Source organism: Microcaecilia unicolor, chromosome 12 (assembly GCF_901765095.1).
Source record: "Microcaecilia unicolor chromosome 12, aMicUni1.1, whole genome shotgun sequence".
Taxonomy (NCBI): Eukaryota; Metazoa; Chordata; class Amphibia; order Gymnophiona; family Siphonopidae; genus Microcaecilia; species Microcaecilia unicolor.
In genome coordinates, this window is record NC_044042.1 from 68028640 (window position 1) to 68046505 (window position 17866).

Here is a 17866-nt window from a genome sequence, read left to right on the forward strand (position 1 = left end):
GGAATGGTGCCAGGATTACCATCTTGCCAGATTTTGCAAAACAAACTGCGCTCCAACAGAAGCAGCTTCTGGTGCTACGCCTGCATTTGAAGCAGTTAGGAGAGCAACATGGATTATTTTACCCAGCAATCACTTATCACAAGAAGACACAGTAACATGAGGAACCGGAAGCGCTGAAAGAATTCATTAAAAAGTGCCAGAAATCTACAACCTGAGCTTTGCAAAGTATGCTCAGACAGTGCAGCACATGAGTGGGGTTCTCTTACAGAGAGCTGTCATTTGGTTTACAGGAGAGGGTTAAGACGCCATCAACAGTTTTTATATTTGTGTTAATGTTACCTATTAAATAATATGCTGTTTTATTATGCTTTTCAATGGAGGGAAAGAGATGATAATGAAAAAGTAATAACCCGGGGTGGGGGGGGGGGGGGGGGGGGGATGCTCTGGGTTCAGCATCAACAATGCTGCAGAGTAGCCTAATGGTTAGTGCAGCAGGCTTTGATCCTGGTAACCTGGGTTCAATTCCCACTGCAGCTCCTTGTGACCTTGGGCAAGTTACTTAACCTTCCATTGCCCCAGGTGCAAAAACTTAGATTGTGAGCCCTCTAGGGAAAGAGAAAATACCTGCATATAATACGTACAGTGCTGCGTACATCTAGTAGCACTATAGAAATGATTAGTAGTAGTAGAACTGCCCAAGAGTGTGGGAGGAATGGTGGGGACGGTTTAAGGTGAACACAGAGGGTCGGGAAAAGAGAACTAGGTACAGAACACAGAGCATAGGACTCATCATTGGTTGTACAGGGTTATGATAGACCGTGAGACATTTAACCTGGGAAATAATACATAAGCTTAAGTTATATTCATTGAATGTAAACAGGTTAACCACCCCATAAAATGGAAAACAGTTTTGGGCTTTAAAAAAAAAAGAAAGCAGGCCTGTGTCTACTACAAGAGATGCACATCAGCCTCAGAATCTGAGAAACTAAGAGACTGGATAAAATATGTATTCACCAGCCTTACATAAGAAGGGAGGTGTTGCAATACCTGTTATCAGGAATGCACATACTCTAGTGCAGTGATGGCGAACCTATGGCACGCGTGCCAGAGAGGGCACGCAGAGCCCTCTCCCTTGGCACGCGTGCCATCACTGGTCCGCCCACTCTCCCTCCCAGCACCAGGCCTGCCTCCCGCCCTCCCTCCAACCAAACAAGCAGCCATCAACCCGTCCTCCCTCCCTCCCTCCCAGCACCAGGAACCCCCCCTTCTCCTCTTAAATTTTAAAAGCGTACCTCCTCGGAGTTCATTCAGGTGGCGTGCATCGGCAGCGAAGCGCGTGTTCTTCGCTCGGCACGCCTTCCTTTCTGTCTCTCAAGCTCTGGTCCCACCCATAGGCGGAACAGAGAGACAGAAAGGAAGGCGCGCCGAGCGAAGAACACGGGCTTCGCTGCCGATGCACGCCGCCTGAATGAACGCTTTTAAAATTTAAGAGGAGAAGGGGGGGGGGTTCCTGGTGCTGGGAGGGAGAACGGGCGGGCGGGTTGATGGCTGCTTGTTTGGTTGGAGGGAGGGCGGGAGGCAGGCAGGCCTGGTGCTGGGTGCTGCTGGGTGGGAGAGGGGCCTGATGCTGGGTGGGTGGGAGGGAGGAGGGAGGCCTGCTACTGAGGGAGGCTGGACATTTGTGGCTCGAGGGGAGAGGATGGTTGCTGGACATGGATGGAGGGCAAGAAATGAAGAAAAGAGGAAAGTAAAGAAATAAATGGAAAGGAAGCCCTGGAAACGGAGTTAAGAGAACACATAGAGAGCAGCAGAATCAGCGACTAGAACCAATATGGATAGAAAAACCAAATCACCAGACAACAAAGGTAGGAAAAATCATTTTATTTTCATTTTAGTGTTTGGAATATGTCGAATTTGAGAATTTACATCTGCTGTCTTATTTTGCACTGGGTATACTGGAGCTGTAACAGCTTACAGAAATGATTTATAATGGAAGAAAATCATGTTATTTTTTTCTCCTATACTAGTATAATATTTTCAATGATGTCTGTTTATACGCACCATGGCTGGTGTAAGGGGTGTGGCTATCATAGGGGTGGAGTCATATGTGGTGACCCCCCATAATGAGTACTGGCACTTTGCGATAAATAATTTGATTTTGGGTTGCTGTTTGGGCACTCGGTCTCTGAAAGGTTCGCCATCACTGCTCTAGTGGAATCACAGAAGTCTGATGGTCAGGGAAAATGACTTAGATTAGGGATTCTTGCTGGCCACTCTAAACTTACAATCTATATCCCTTCAATGGTACAGAGTTCTTTAAAGAACTGCATACAAAACTACTGGAGTGCAAGAACACATTGATTATCTTAGCAAGGGATTTCAACAATATAATAGACCAGATCTTAGATTGTCACAAAATGAGGAAGACGGAACAGAGGAACACAAGGCTTGAACATCTGATGTCTGAAGGGGTACTAGTGGGCTTTTGGAAATTAAAACACCCTACTGATCAGGAATATACCTTCTATTACCAACTCATTTTCAAGGATTAACTACTTTTAATTATCTAAGAGTCTAGTATTTAAGGTCAGAACAGCAGATACAGAAGGTATACTGATTTCAGACCATGCAGGAATGTCCCTAGAGCTAGAGACAGATCAAAGACCATTGTCATCCCCCATTTGGTGATTTAATAATGTGTTGCTCCAGAATGAAAATATAAGCATCCAAGCTAAAAATAATTAAAAATGCTTATATTTAGGCTGCAGAAAACAGACACCAATGTGTGCTTACGCTGGAGTTTTGAGCACTGGGGCCCAGAAACGGCAATGGACTAATGAACAGCCTAGTATAATTAGTTTTGTTTTCACAGACATCAGCTTTGTGGTATGAAGCCTCTCATTGGTACAAGTCATTAAGCTGATGGGTTCCTACTAACTCTACAAAATGCTGGCAGTGTAATGATGCAAAAGGCAAGTGCGATATGTTCTTCCACTGTTCAAATGTGCGATCATATGTTCTTCCACTGTTCAAATATGCATCTCTTTGGACACAAGTATAGAGTAAGAAACAGGAAGTCCTTAAATTCCAGCAACTACTCACATACCAGGGAGTGTTCTTTAATGTCTTTAATACTAACCATTTGCTATCTGAAGACAAAATTAAAACAGATATTTATTCTGACAGCACTGGTTATACATGCAATACTGAAGACATGAAAATCTGGTGACTAACATTTTCTTTTGGTGGAATACTGTCTGTAAGATATTCCTTTATAAGGCAAACATTAACCAGCATGGCCTAATAAAAGCAGGATATACCTCACATGGGACCCCATTAAGGAATATGTTAACAGTTAATGTCCTATGTTCAGTGCTTGAAGTATTGATGCTGTTTAAGAAGAAGCACGCTGAATATTCTCTTAAGCAGAAAAAGCTACTTCTGGCAATTTGGGATGCGTATCTTCAATTTTTATCTCATAGAGCCTAGAGTCCAATGCACTGCTTTCTTTGTTTTTGTCTCCTATTTTGGGCAATATGGGGGGGGGGGGGGGGGGGGTTCTCGTACAGCACATGCCACAGATTAGTAGACTTGATGTCCAAGTATTTTCTTTTTTTTTTTTTTGGGGGGGGGGGGGGGGGGGGAGCAGGTGTGTCACTTAGAAAGCTTGAGAACTGCAAAAGTCAACCAGAATACTGATGTTTGTATACATCAGTTAGTTTCCTATAATAGAGAGGAGGGAGGGGGGTAGAATTATAGGTTTCTGGTTTGTTTGAGGATCATCTGGAGTGCTGAGTCCAAGCATGCCAGACCTTGATCATAATTTGATTTTGTGATAGTTGAGGGACAGGGGGGTGAATTAGTTTGGGAAAAGTTATACGCTTGAATTAGTAGGTCAATAGTTGTAGAGCTATATTTTTTCTTTCATATTTGTTTAATACAACTTATTTACCAGGAGAGGATGGGCAGGCGGGCGGGGGTATTTAGGATGAGAACAGATTTTATAAAAAACACTGAACACCTCGCATGTGTATTTGCTTTACTGTATCTTTGTTCAATAAAATTGTTTACACAAAAATAGCACCGGTCCCAGTACAGATCCCTGTAGCACTCCACTGTTCACCTCCTCCATTGAGAGAAATGGCCTTTCAACCCTACCCTCTTGTTTTCTATCCATAAAATTCTCAGGAGTGTCTCATGAGGAACTTTGTCAAAAGCTTTCTGAAAATCTAGATACACTACATCAACCGCTCAACTTTATCCACATTTATTCACGCCATCAAAGAAATGAAACAAATTGGTGAGGCAAGGCTTCCCTTGGTTGAATCCATACTGACTCTGTCCCATTAAACCATATGCTCCATAAGTTGTTTATTTATAATAGTTTCCACTATTTTATCTGGCACTGAAATCAGGCTTACCAGTCTGTAATTTCCCAGATCACCCCTAGAAACCTTTTTAAAAATCAGTGTTACATTGGCCACCTTCCAATCTTCAGGTACCACAGACAATTTTAAAGGACAAGTTACAGATCACTAAACAACAGATCAGCAATTTCATGTTTGAGTTCTTTTAGTACCCTTGGGTGCATGCCATCTGGTACAGGTGACTTACTACTCTTTAATTGTCAATTTGGCTCAGTATATCTGCCTGGTTCACTGACATTTCAGTTCGTCACCCTAGAAAACCATTTCTGGTACAGGTAGATCTCTTGCATCTACTTCCGTAAAGACCAAAGCAAAGAATTCATTCAGACTCTCTGCTACAGCCTTGTCCTCTCTGAGTGCCCCTTTTGCTCCTTCGTGATCTAAAGGTCCCACAGATTCCCTCACAGGCTTTCTACTTCTGATGTACCTAAAAAAGTTGTTACTGTGAATTGTCATCTCTGAGGCAAATTTCTCTTCATAGTCTCTTTTAGCCTTCTTTACCAACGCTTTGCATCTAACTTGCCAGCACTTAGGTTGCTTATTTTCTTCATTCAGGTCCTTTTTTTCATTCTTTGAAGGATTTTTTTGGGCTCACAGCCTCTTTCACTTCACCTTTTTACCATGCTGGCTGTCATTTGCTCTTCTTTCCACCTTTGTAAATACATGTAGTACATCTGGTCTGGGCTTCCAAGATGGTATTTTAAACAACATTCATGCCTGTGATGATCTTAAGGTGGCCAAATGGGTAGAAAAGGGGACAGTGAAAGCTAAAAGCATGCTTGGGTGCATAGGGAGAAGAATAGCCAGTAGGAAAAAAAAAAAAGGCGTTGATTACGCCCCTATGTAAGACTTTAGTGAGACCGCATCTTCAAAAAGATATAAGCAGGATGGAGTCAGTCGTTGCAGGGGGTGGCTACTAAAATGGTCAGTGGTCTTAGTCATAAAGCGTATGTAGACTACTACTATAAATCACTTCTATAGCGCTACCAGTCGTACGCAGCGCTTTACAATTGAACATGAAGAAAGACAGTCCCTGCTCAAAAGAGCTTACAATCTAAATCAGGACAAACAGACAGGATCAATAAGGATAAGGGAAGGACAGACAGAAGGACACAAGGATAAGATAAAAGTGACAAGTCAGGAGGTAATGGAGAATAGTCTTAGGGAGACTGAACAGAAATGGGTCCTATTCGAGTCAGCATGTAGGAGAGAAATGGCTGCTTCAGTGCATGCCTTGGAGGCCAAACAGGCAGAGTCCCTCTAAGCAGAAGGAAGGCTGTGAGGCAGTGCTAGCCACGGTTAGGGCGGAGCTGCTCACAGAATGTAAGCTAAGGGCGGAAAGGGAAGCAGAAGTAGCCCATCTTACAGCTACCCTGAAAGAGACTCAAGTCTTAAATGAGACCCGATTAGCAAAGCTGCAGTCCACACATGAGCAAGAGATAAGGGACCTCACAGACAAGTTGCAACTGGACCAGGAACAGAGGGTATCCCTAGTTAAAGCTGAGTTCCAGAATGCTCGCCAGGAGTGGCATAAAGAGCAGGAGGCCCTAAGGGAAAGTATAAGGGAACAGCAAGCCTTGACTCTACTCCAGAAGCAAAGGGAAAATAAGCTTGTCACCTCTGTAAAGGCAGAATTAGAAGAAGCCAAGCAGGAGGTGAAGCAGAAGGAAGTGGGGGTGGCCAAGAGGCAGGAAGGCATTAAGGAGATGGGTAAACTACAGAAAACAGCTATAGGAGAGCTGAGGGGGAGTTTGACCCAGGTAAAGGCTTGGCTGGGGGAATTACAGGGCCAACAGGAAAGCCAGCTGAGAGAAGTGCAGCAGGGGTATGATAAAGCTGTGGCTCAGTTAACCGAGACCTGGCAGCAGGCCCAAGCGGAGGCCAGGGGCCTGAGGGAGCTTAATGAGAAGGTGATCTACATAGAAAACCTGCACAAGGTATACACCCAAAGGATAGATGGGGTATTCAGGGAGATGCAGGAAGCCCAGGGAAGGGTAGGATACCTAACCCAGAGGAACCTCGAGTTGGAAACTCAGATAAAGGAGTTGCAACAGGTTCAAGCCCAGATGGCAGCTGAGGGGGCTGTAGAGAGACAGCGGGCTAAGGAAACCCTAGAAAGGGCAGAAAGAGGCAAGGAGGCCCTGGAGGAGAAGTGCAGGGTTATCCCTAGCGGTAGATGTCTTCTTTCAGGATGGGCAGAGAAGACTAAAAGAGCTTCAGGAAGCCCAAGCCTGCATTGTAGACCTCCAGAAAAAGCGTGAGGGAAAGAAGGATCCAGGAGGGATTAAATTAACTAAACTCCTATCCCTGAGTAAGGATCAATATGTATGCTTTGGAAGAAAGGTGGGAGAGGGGAGATATGAAAGAGACATTTAAATACTTATGTGGCATAAATGCACAAGAGACGAGTCAATTGAAAGGAAGCTCTGAAACGAGGGGGCATAGGATGAAGGTGAAAGGGGCTACTCAGAGTGGAGTGAAGTAGCTGCCTAGTTAGTGCAGTGGCCTGAGAACCTGGGGAACTGGGTTCAATTCCCACTGCAGCTCCTTGCAACTCTGAGTAAGTCATGTAATTCTCCTTTGCCCCAGGTACAAAGTAAGTACCTGTATATAATACGTAAACCACTTTGATTGTAACCACGGAAAGGTAGTATATCAAGACCCATTCCCATTCCCTAGTAACCTGAGGAAATATTTCTTCATGGAAAGGGTGGTAAATTTGTGGAACAACCTCCCAGTGAAAGTGATGGAGATGAAAACAGTATCTGAATTCAAGAGAGCTTGGGACAAGTACATAGGATCTCTAAGGGAGTGACACGGAGATTAGTTGGCATGGGATGGGCAGACTGGATAAGCCATATGGTTTTTATCCGACTACATTTTTCTGTTTCTATTTCACTGAGCCAGAAGTGTAACATGTGTGACATCCATATTGAGGAAATGAAAGTAGAGGCAATTACATTTAAGAGGAAATATAACAGACAAGCAAAATCAGAAAGGGAAGGTTTCTGGACTGGTCTGGTAGGACTGAACGAAACAAAATTATCTGTTAAGAGGTTTTCCTTCCTTTTCATCCATACCAGATCAGTCCATACGAATGGGATGTAGCAAAGCAGTGTCCCAATTAGGGTGGAACAAAATACACTAGAGAACCAGAGAAAGAAAGGTGCAAACTGCAGCATTAAGCTTAGATCCTGAAGCTAAGAGAAAGTATCCCCTATGGAAGCACCATAGGGGCTGACAAAGCCATCATCAGGACCATGAAAAGCGACCACAGCTCTAGCCATATACACTGAAGGCTAGTCAGAAATGAAGCTGTAAGAAGTAATGAAAGAACAAAGTCCTGGACCAATGCATGTAGATGGGAGAGAAAAGAATGATGACAGCCCATCAAGTTCTGGATAAAATGATCTGTCGGAAGTGTGTGAACTCTGAAGACAGGCTGGGCTTCACTGGCTACCAGTAAATGGAATAACAAGTTTTAAAATTGTTTGTTATTTAAAGCTTTTTGAATGGGGGTTCCTGGGTATCTTTCTGTCGTGGTCAAAAGATATGATCCTAAAAGGCAATTTCAGTCCTCACAGTGAACCTTGCTGGAACTTCCGCCTTTATCTCTAAGTTATCATTAACTATCCAACAACAGGACCGTGTTGACTGCATCAAAAGCAGCTGAAATATCAAATTTGCTTATACTCTAGGCTGTCTATGAAACTGTTTTATTACGTATTGTGTTGACATTGTAACGTAGCATTCTATGCCATACTTTGTATTGCTGTTTGAATATTTTTACTGCTGTAATTCTCTATTGCTTATGTTTGACTTATTCTTGCTGTATACCACCTTCAGTGAATTCCTTCAAAAAGGTGGTAAATAAATCCTAATAAATAAATATGAATCGGGCCTTTTGTTATTCTGACTCTTACCAGTGAAATCAATTGCCAGAGGAAATTAGAAGTATGGACATTTATCTGCAGTTTTACAAATCCTTGAAAACTTGGCTTTATGTAAGCTCTTCTGGGCAACTGCGAATGATGTTAGGTCATTTTTTGATGTATTAATTTTTCAGTAGAATGTTGATAATACGGTATTGCAGTAATATAATGTAGGTTTTGTTAAGATATATTGATGATGTATTTCTCATTTGGAAAGGGGATGATACTAGCCTAACCCAATTTGTTAGTTGGCTCAACAGCATAAGCGTTCACCTTTTAAAGCTCAAGGGACAACATTCATTTTTTGGATGTAAACATACATAAAATGGGTAACAGTTGGAAAACTACTGTTTTTAAAAAAAAAAACAACAAATAGAAACACATTATTACAATATCATAGTTGTCATCTGAAAATTTAAAAAAAAAGTCTCCCATATTCCCAATTTTTACGGTATAGAAGAAACTGCACAAGTAAAGAAAATTTTAAGGTGCAAGCAAAAAAGCTTGCTCAGAATCTGGAGGACAGAGGTTATCCTGCTGGAATTGTCGAAAAAGCTTACGTCAGAGCAAAACATGGTGAACTACTACTACTAACTAACATTTCTAAAGCGCTACTAGGGTTACGCAGCGCTGTACAATTTAAACATAGAAGGACAGTCCCTGCTCAAAGAGCTTACAATCTAAAAGACAAGAGAACAATCTAAAGACAAGTGTACAATCTAGAGGACGAGTGAACAGTTAATCTGATAGGGTGGATAGATTGGGGCATTCTATATTTCTCGAGCGGTTAGGCGCCGAAGGCAGCATTGAAGAGATGAGTTTTAAGCAGAGATTTGAAGATGGGTAGGGAGGGGGCATGGCTTATGGGTAAAGGAAGATTGTTCCAGGCATAGGGTGAGGCAAGGCAGAATGAGCGGAGCCTGGAGTTGGCAGTGGTGGAGAAGGGTACTGAGGGCTTTGTCCTGTGAGTGGAGGTTACGGGCGGGAACATAGGGGGAGATGAGGGTGGAGAGGTAGTGAGGAGCCGCAGACTGAGTGCATTTGTAGGTAAGGAGGAGGAGCTTGAATTGTATGTGATATCTGATCGGAAGCCAATGAAGTGATTTGAGGAGAGGGGTGATATCAGTATATCGGTTTTGGCGGAATATAAGACGTGCAGCAGCGTTCTGAACGGATTGAAGGGAGGATAGATGGCTGAGTGGGAGGCCGGTGAGGAGTAAGTTGCAGTAATCAAGGCGAGAGGTAATGAGAGCATGGACGAGAGTTCTGGTGGTGTGCTCAGAGAGGAAAGGGCGAATTTTGCTGATGTTGAAGAAGAAGAAGCGACAGGTCTTGGCAGTCTGTTGGATATGCGCAGAGAAGGAGAGGGAGGAGTCGAAGATGACTCCGAGGTTGCGGGCAGATGGGACGGGGAGGATGAGGGTGTTATCAACTGAGATAGAGCGTGGAGGAAGAGGAGAAGTGGGTTTAGGAGGAAAGACGAGGAGCTCGGTCTTGGACATGTTCAGCTTCCGGTGGCGGTTGGATATCCAAGCCGCAATGTCGGATAAACAGGCCGATACCTTGGCCTGGGTCTCCACGGTGATGTCAGGTGTGGAGAGGTATAGCTGGGTGTCATCAGCATAAAGATGATACTGAAAACCATGAGACGAGATCAGCGAGCCCAGGGAAGAGGTGTAGATTGAGAAGAGAAGGGGTCCAAGGACAGGTCCCTGGGGAACTCCAACAGTGGGATGGGAGTGGAGGAAGATCCATGGGAGTGTACCCTGAAGGTGCGGTGGGAGAGATAAGAGGAGAACCAGGAGAGGACAGGGCCTTGGAACCCAAAAGAGGACAGCGTGGCAAGAAGTAAATCATGATTGACAGTGTCAAACGCGGCGGAAAGATCGAGGATGAGGATGACCTCTGGATTTGGCCAGGAGCAGGTCATTGCAAACTTTAGAGAGTGCCCTTTCTGTCGAGTGCAGAGGGTGAAAACCGGATTGAAGTGGATCGAGGATGGCATGAGAGGAGAGAAAATCAAGGCAGCGGCTGTGAACTGCGCGCTCAAGTATTTTGGAAAGGAAGGGTAAAAGAGAGATGGGGCGGTAGTTGGAGGGGCAGGTAGGGTCAAGTGAAGGTTTTTTGAGGAGAGGTGTGACAACGGCGTGCTTGAAGGTGTCAGGGACAGTTGCAGTGGAGAGAGAGAGGTTGAGGATGCGACAGATGGAGGGGGTGACAGTATGGGAGATGGTGTTGAGTAGGTTGGTGGGGATGGGATCAGAGGAACAGGTGGTGCATTTCGAGGAGGAAAGAAGGCGGGAAGTTTCATCCTCGGTGATCTCAGGAAAAGAGGAGAAAGAGGCCTGGGTAGGTTGGTTGAGGGAGAGGGTTAAAGGGTGAAGAGGAGGTGGTGGCTTGGTCGTGAACTCAAGGTTGATCTTTTGCACTTTGTCGCGGAAATAGTCGGCCAGTGATTGAGGAGAGAGAGAAGGGGGAGTAGGAGCGGGGGGCACTTTTAGGAGGGAGTTAAGGGTGGTGAAGAGACGACGAGGGTTGGAGCTGAGAGAATTGGTCAATTGGGTGTAATAGTCCTGTTTTGCACGGAATAGGGAGGAGTGGAGGGAGGATAGCATGAATTTGTAGTGGAGGAAGTCTGAAAGGGTATGAGATTTCCTCCAGAGGCGCTCAGCAGATCGGGTGCAGGAGCGAAGGTAACGGATGCAAGGAGTCAGCCAGGGCTGGGGATTAGTGCGCTTTGTGGGACGGGAGATGGATGGTGCGAGGGTGTCCAAAGCAGAGGAGAGAGCGGTATTGTAAGCGGAGACCGCTTTGTCGACAGTTTCGGAGGACGTGATGGAGGGGAGGAGATTAGAGATAGTAGATGATAAGGTGGAGGGGTCAATAGCCTGGAGGTTCCTGGAGGTGGTGGTTAAAGTTGGACGGGGTGGAGGGGGGGGTGAAGAAGTGTGAATGTGATCAGGTGATGGTCGGAGAGAGGAAGAGCTGAGACGTGGAAATTGGAGGGTGAGCCGGAGGAGGAGAGGACGAGGTCAAGACAATGGCCGTCACGGTGAGTAGGGGTGGTGGAGCACAGCTGGAGGTTGAAGGAGGATGTTAGGGTGAGGAACTTAGAAGCATGGGGGTCGGATAGGTCATCAGCATGTACGTTAAAGTCTCCGAGAATGAGGGACGGAGATGAGGGGTCAAGAAAGACGGAGAGGCAAGCATCAAAGTCGGTAAGGAAGGAAGGGAAGGATTTATCAGGGGGGCGGTAAATGACTGCCACTCTGAGTGGTAGCGGGTAGAATAGCCGGATGGAATGGGCTTCAAAGGATGAGAAGTAGTGAGACTGCGGTAGGTGGAGGGGTTGTGAACGAGGTTATCTACTGTTGGACAATAGTTCTGAAGTCACAAATAACGAAGCTTTTGAGATATTCATTTTGAAATTCATGAGGGGAGCTGAATAAATAGGCAATGTTGTAAGAAAAAATTGGGATATAATACAATCCCATCCTTTGTTCGCAAACAGTGTTTTGCGCTTATTCAAGAGGGAGGAATCTCAAAGAAAAATTAAGTTCAGCAAGTTTGACAGTAAGATCTAGGATGGAAGGATTGAGGGGCCATTTTAAGTGTGGTGGCTGCAGCACTTGCAGCATCACTACCGAATGTAGTGAATTTACCAATCCGGTAGATTCTAAAAAATATCAATTCACACACGAACTGTCGTTCGGATTATGTGATTTATGTGCTGCAGTGCCCCTGTTATAAGATATACATAGGGAAAATCACAAGACAATTACACATTAGATTATTAGAACATAATAATCCCCCCTAGTAGCACACTGTAACATCACAAAACACGAATTTGTACAATTCCGCTGTTTTGTAATTGATCAGATAAAAGAGAATAAAATAGGAGGTAACAGAGCAAGACACCTCCTCCAAGCAGAACAGCGATGGATCTTCAGACTTAAATCATTAGAACACAATGGTTTGAACACTACGATCCAGTGGGCAATATTTCTGTAATGCGGGTTCTTTAAAGAAGTCCTCTATTAAGAGCCCTTTAAATTTTTCAACCAATAACAAGTTAAGGGCACTATTGAGCGTCATTAAAAAGCGGGCGACATTTTAAAACAACTTGCGAAATAATGAGAAATCACGCTGAGAGAAAAGTTTGGAAGGTCGTAGTTGCAGCACTAGGGACATGGCCCAGATGCGTCAACAATATTATATATCGTGCCAACAAGTGTGAACCCATAGAGGATTATAGTGTAGATTATCGGAGGATGGTATTTTTTCAGTGGCGTATTAATGTTTTGAATTACAGATATCAGCACATGCAGTACGAGGTCGCTTTCCTTGAAAAAGCCCAAGACAGCGAAACAGGACCCCATTGAGAGCAATACTGCAACATTAAGATAAGTACATATAAGTATTGCCATACTGAGAAAGACCAAAGGTCCATCAAGCCCAGCATCCTGTTTCCAACAGTGGCCAATCCAGATCACAAATACCTGGCAAGATCCCATTATACTGCTTATCCCAGAAATAGTGGATTTTCCCCAAGTCCATTTAATAACGTCTATGGACTTTTCAGTTAGGAAGCAGTCCAAACCTTTTTTAAACTCCGCTAAGCTAACCGCCTTTACCACATTCTCTGGCAACGAATTCCAGGGTTTAATTACACGTTGAGTGAAGAAAAAGTTTCTCAGATTCATTTTAAATTTACTACATTGTAGCTTCATCGCATGCCCCCTAGTCCTAGTATTTTTGGAAAGCGTGAACAGACGCTTCACATCTACCCGTTCAACTCCACTCATTATTTTATAGACCTCTATCATATCTCCCCTCAGCTGCCTTTTCTCCAAGCTGAAGAGCCCTAGCCGCTTTAGCCTTTCCTCACAGGGAAGTTGTCCCATCCCCTTTATCATTTTCGTCGCCCTTCTCTGCACCTTTTCTAATTCCACTATATCTTTGAGATATGGCGACCAGAAGTGAACACAATACAACAGATTAAAAGTTATATCGTAGTTTGTATAAAAGGAGGGTTTTTTTTTCAGCCGATGAAGATTCCATCCCATAAAATCAGAATATAATGTTTTCTGGATTGGGAATACAGAGGCTTTTTCCTCCATAAGAATAAGACAGTTGTAGCCACACTATTTACGGCCACTCTCTTGATTTTAAGTAACATTTATATCAAATATTGTGGTCGAGTCTGATTGATCATTAAAATGTTTATACTGCATGCACATGATCCTCCATGCACCTGGCACATAAACATCCATTTTTTCTGTATTTTAGGACAGGCTCTATGTCGGAAGATTCTGTTCTAAAAAACTGGTGAAACTTGAGAGTGACCTGCACATCTCAATTCCTACTTCTATGACCTGTCTAAAAGGGGGCTATGTATCAACTGTCTCACTTGTTTTACTTACACTTAAAAAAAATAATAATCAAGATTTCACTAGGCTGACTCATTCCTACTAAGCTGCATTTATCAATATGGCCAGTAATTTTGGTTTTCTAGAATAACTTCCACTATCTTGTTGGGCACTGACATCAGGTGTACCATTGTATAGTTTCCCCGACTCATCCCAGAGCCATTACATCTTCTAGATTTATAGTAATTAGTTTTAGTCGCTCCAAATCATCACCACAAAAAAAAAAAAATTTTCCAATGGTATATTACCCGAATATCCTCCTAAGTAAACATGGAGGCAAATCATTTCATTCTTCTATTTACCTTCACCAAGGAATAAAAGGAGCACTCAGAGAGGATATCTAACAGTCCAACTGACTACCATCACAGGCTCTTTGCTTTCAATGTACTTGAAAACGTTTTCAGTAGTTCTGCCTCTACAGCAAGCTTCTTTTAAAAACCTCTCTTGGCCTACCTATTTTCATTTGGGTCTGGCTTTCCATTTTTTGAAAGATACCATTTTGGCATCAGTTGCATCTTTCACTTCACGTTAAACTACAATAGTCTTCCTTTAACCTTTTTTTTTTTTAATGCATGGAATATCTTTATCTGATCTTCCAAAACGGTATTCTAAAATAATATCAATGTCTCATATGAAAACCTTTGATACTGAAATATTCTCCAAACATTTGCAGCGCTTCTCATTCCCTCTCAACCACCAACGGCAACCATCTGAAGCTGTTCAAAGGAGACTTGGAAAGTTTTTATTACCTGGTAATCCTGATCATCGATCCCAAACCTCTCCCGTAGATTTCGAAACACCATTGGACAATATTCCTTGAACTTAAATCGGCTAGGCAGATTTTCCCTAGAACACCAGAAATGGCAACATATCAGCCTGGGATATGAACAGCGTTCATACAATTTGTAAAATTAACTGGAATCTCACCATGAGGGTCAATCTGCAGCTATGCAAAATATACTGTCACACAATCGCACTGATGATCTGCTCAGGGCATGTGACCATATTAGAACGGCTTAAAAGGCCAGATAATCTCGTATCATTTAATATCACAACTTAATGCCCATCTTTACAGAATCCTATGTTGCTTATCAGCTTACAAATCTGCTGAGAGTCATTTATATTTAAAAGTGGCAGTGGTTTTTCTATTCTTAGACGAGCAAAATCCTGAAAGAACGTGGTTCTGACTACAGAAAGCAGTTCACTTCTAAACTATTTGCTGAGGAAAGAGTACATCCACTTACTTGTTGAAAAGATGATTGTCCACTTTAATCTTACTATAAGCTTTAAAGTCATCAGGCATTAACATGACAGGTACAGGAACATTACTCAGCTCATTAATCTGAAAGAAAGAAAACACACCACACCAATTACATACTGCTTTATAGTTAACATGAGCAACTCAAGTAGAATGGGTATCAGCAACTCTAGTAGAATGGGTATCAGCTCACCCTGGGCAAGGCCAAGGACTTTCAACTACTCAATTTCCAGAGAAAAATCCACCTGTTAATCCACCCTCATCACTTATACACTTAAGATCTGCTGTCTAGTATTCCTATGCAATCCTCACACTCAGATAAGGAATTACCGTATTTTTCGGACTATAAGATGCACCGGACCATAAGACGCACCTAGGTTTTAGAGGAGGGAAATAGGAAAAAAAAATATTTTGGACTATAAGACGCACCTTTTTCCTCCTCTACAACCTAGGTGCTCCGGTGCGACTTGTCCGAATGACTCCCGTTTCCAGGGTCCGTCCGAATATCTCCCGTTTCCAGGGTCCATCTGTCCTTCTCACTCCCTCCCTCCCGAGTTCCGGGATCCCCAGCCTGCTCTCCCTCCGAGATCGCCCGCCCTCTCTCAGAGATCCCCTTCCCTCCCGCCCGCCGGAGTTCCAAGATCCCCTTCCCTCCCGCCCGCCCTCCCGAGTTCCCCTTCCCTCCCTCTGAGTTCTAAGTAATTTTACCTAGTCGGGGCAGCAGCAGAATCGAAAACCATGCAGCCTCGGCACGTCACTCTTCCCTGTTCTGTTTTTCTCAGCTCTGGTCCCGCCCAGAGCTGAGAAAAACAGAACAGGGAAGAGTGACGTGCCGAGGCTGCATGGTTTTCGATTCTGCTGCTGCCCCGACTAGGTAAAATTACTTAGAACTCAGAGGGAGGGAAGGGGATCTCGGAACTCGGAGGGAGGGTGGGCTGGGGATCCCGGAAGTCTAATTTCTCTACGTTCAGACTATAAGACGCACCCCCAATTTTCCTCCCACATTTTTTTGGGAAAAGTGCGTATTATAGTCCGAAAAATACGGTATTCATGGTCTAGAATATCACAAGAATGATCAGAAAAAGGAACAGCCTCACTACTGCTTTCCATCTATGGAAAGATAGCTACCTAGAAAGGTTCATTTAGTGACACTTATTGGTCTTTCCAGCTTTTTCATTTACTTATTTATACTGCCTGTCTCCTCTTCTGTTCCTTGCCTGCTTGTATTGCCTGATTATATGGGACCTACCTATTAAAATACAAAAACAACAATTTGATCTTTTCTATTATTCAGTTTTATTTGCTGTTTTATGTTTTGCATCTTACTCTACAACATACAATGGAGAGGGTCAAAGTACACAGCACAGTCCAGAAAGAAGCATAAAAGGTGCTCAAGAATGGAACCAGTAAATTTTATTAAATGACCCGACACGGGCCTTGTTTCGGCGTAAATCAAAACCTGCTCAGGCGTCATTCAAGCAATGTTAAATACTAGAAATGTTGCTCACAATATAGTAGTTTGTCACAGTGAAAATCCGAAAACAAAATGGGTCTCTAGTGCAATTTCTTGGCATCCTTCTTCACATTTTTCAGATTTTCGCTCTGATGAACCACTATATTATGAGCAATTTTTCTAGTATTTAATGTTGCTTGATTGACCCCTGAAGCAGGCGTTGATTTATGCCGAAACACAGCCCATGTTGGGTCATTAATAAAGTGTACTGGTTCCATTCCTGAAAGCCCTTTGTGCTTCTTTTTGCATCTTACTCTGTCCATGAATAAAGTGATTTCTTTTTTAGTACATTCTCATCTTGAGGTTTTTATTCAGAAAAAAACAGATGACAAAGTTTCATTGCTCTGTATTACTCATGTTACAGTGAGTTACTACCAAGTACCAACCAATCTATAAAACCTCCTACTGATATTCCACAAAGGATCTAAGTGACAAAACTATACTGCACTCAAGACTGTGGCACACGTGAACATATTCCTATTTCAAGCTACCAGAATTTGGAATGGACTTTCATAGGAGAAGCGAATGCTACATACCTGTAGAAGGTATTCTCCGAGGACAGCAGGCTGATTGTTCTCACTGATGGGTGACGTCCACGGCAGCCCCTCCAATCGGAAACTTCACTAGCAAAGTCCTTTGCTAGCCCTCGCGCGCCCGCGCGCACCGCGCATGCGCGGCCGTCTTCCCGCCCGAAACCGGCTCGAGCCGGCCAGTCCAGTATGTAGCAAGACAATACACTTCAAGGGAAGACACAACTCCAAAGGGGAGGCGGGCGGGTTTGTGAGAACAATCAGCCTGCTGTCCTCGGAGAATACCTTCTACAGGTATGTAGCATTCGCTTTCTCCGAGGACAAGCAGGCTGCTTGTTCTCACTGATGGGGTATCCCTAGCCCCCAGGCTCACTCAAAACAACAACATTGGTCAATTGGGCCTCGCAACGGCGAGGACATAACTGAGATTGACCTAAAAAATTTACCAACTAACTGAGAGTGTAGCCTGGAACAGAACAAACAGGGCCCTCGGGGGGTGGAGTTGGATCCTAAAGCCCAAACAGGTTCTGAAGAACTGACTGCCCGAACCGACTGTCACGTCGGGTATCCTGCTGCAGGCAGTAATGAGATGTGAATGTGTGGACAGATGACCACGTCGCAGCTTTGCAAATTTCCTCCATGGTGGCTGACTTCAAGTGGGCTACCGACGCTGCCATGGCTCTAACATTATGAGCCGTGACATGACCCTCAAGAGCCAGCCCAGCCTGGGCGTAAGTGAAGGAAATGCAATCTGCTAGCCAATTGGATATGGTGCGT

General features: G+C 43.9%; 1 protein-coding gene across 1 annotated transcript in view; it reads right to left on the minus strand.

The window, feature by feature from the left end:
* Positions 1-17866, minus strand: part of PIP4K2B (phosphatidylinositol-5-phosphate 4-kinase type 2 beta) — an 84988-nt gene that overhangs the window by 40673 nt on the left and 26449 nt on the right. Inside the window, exons 2-3 of the mRNA XM_030221364.1 lie at positions 15033-15130; positions 14538-14634 (exon numbers count right to left, since the gene is read on the minus strand). Coding sequence (XP_030077224.1) covers positions 14538-14634; positions 15033-15130 — 195 coding nt within the window. The remainder of the gene's footprint in view (positions 1-14537; positions 14635-15032; positions 15131-17866) is intronic.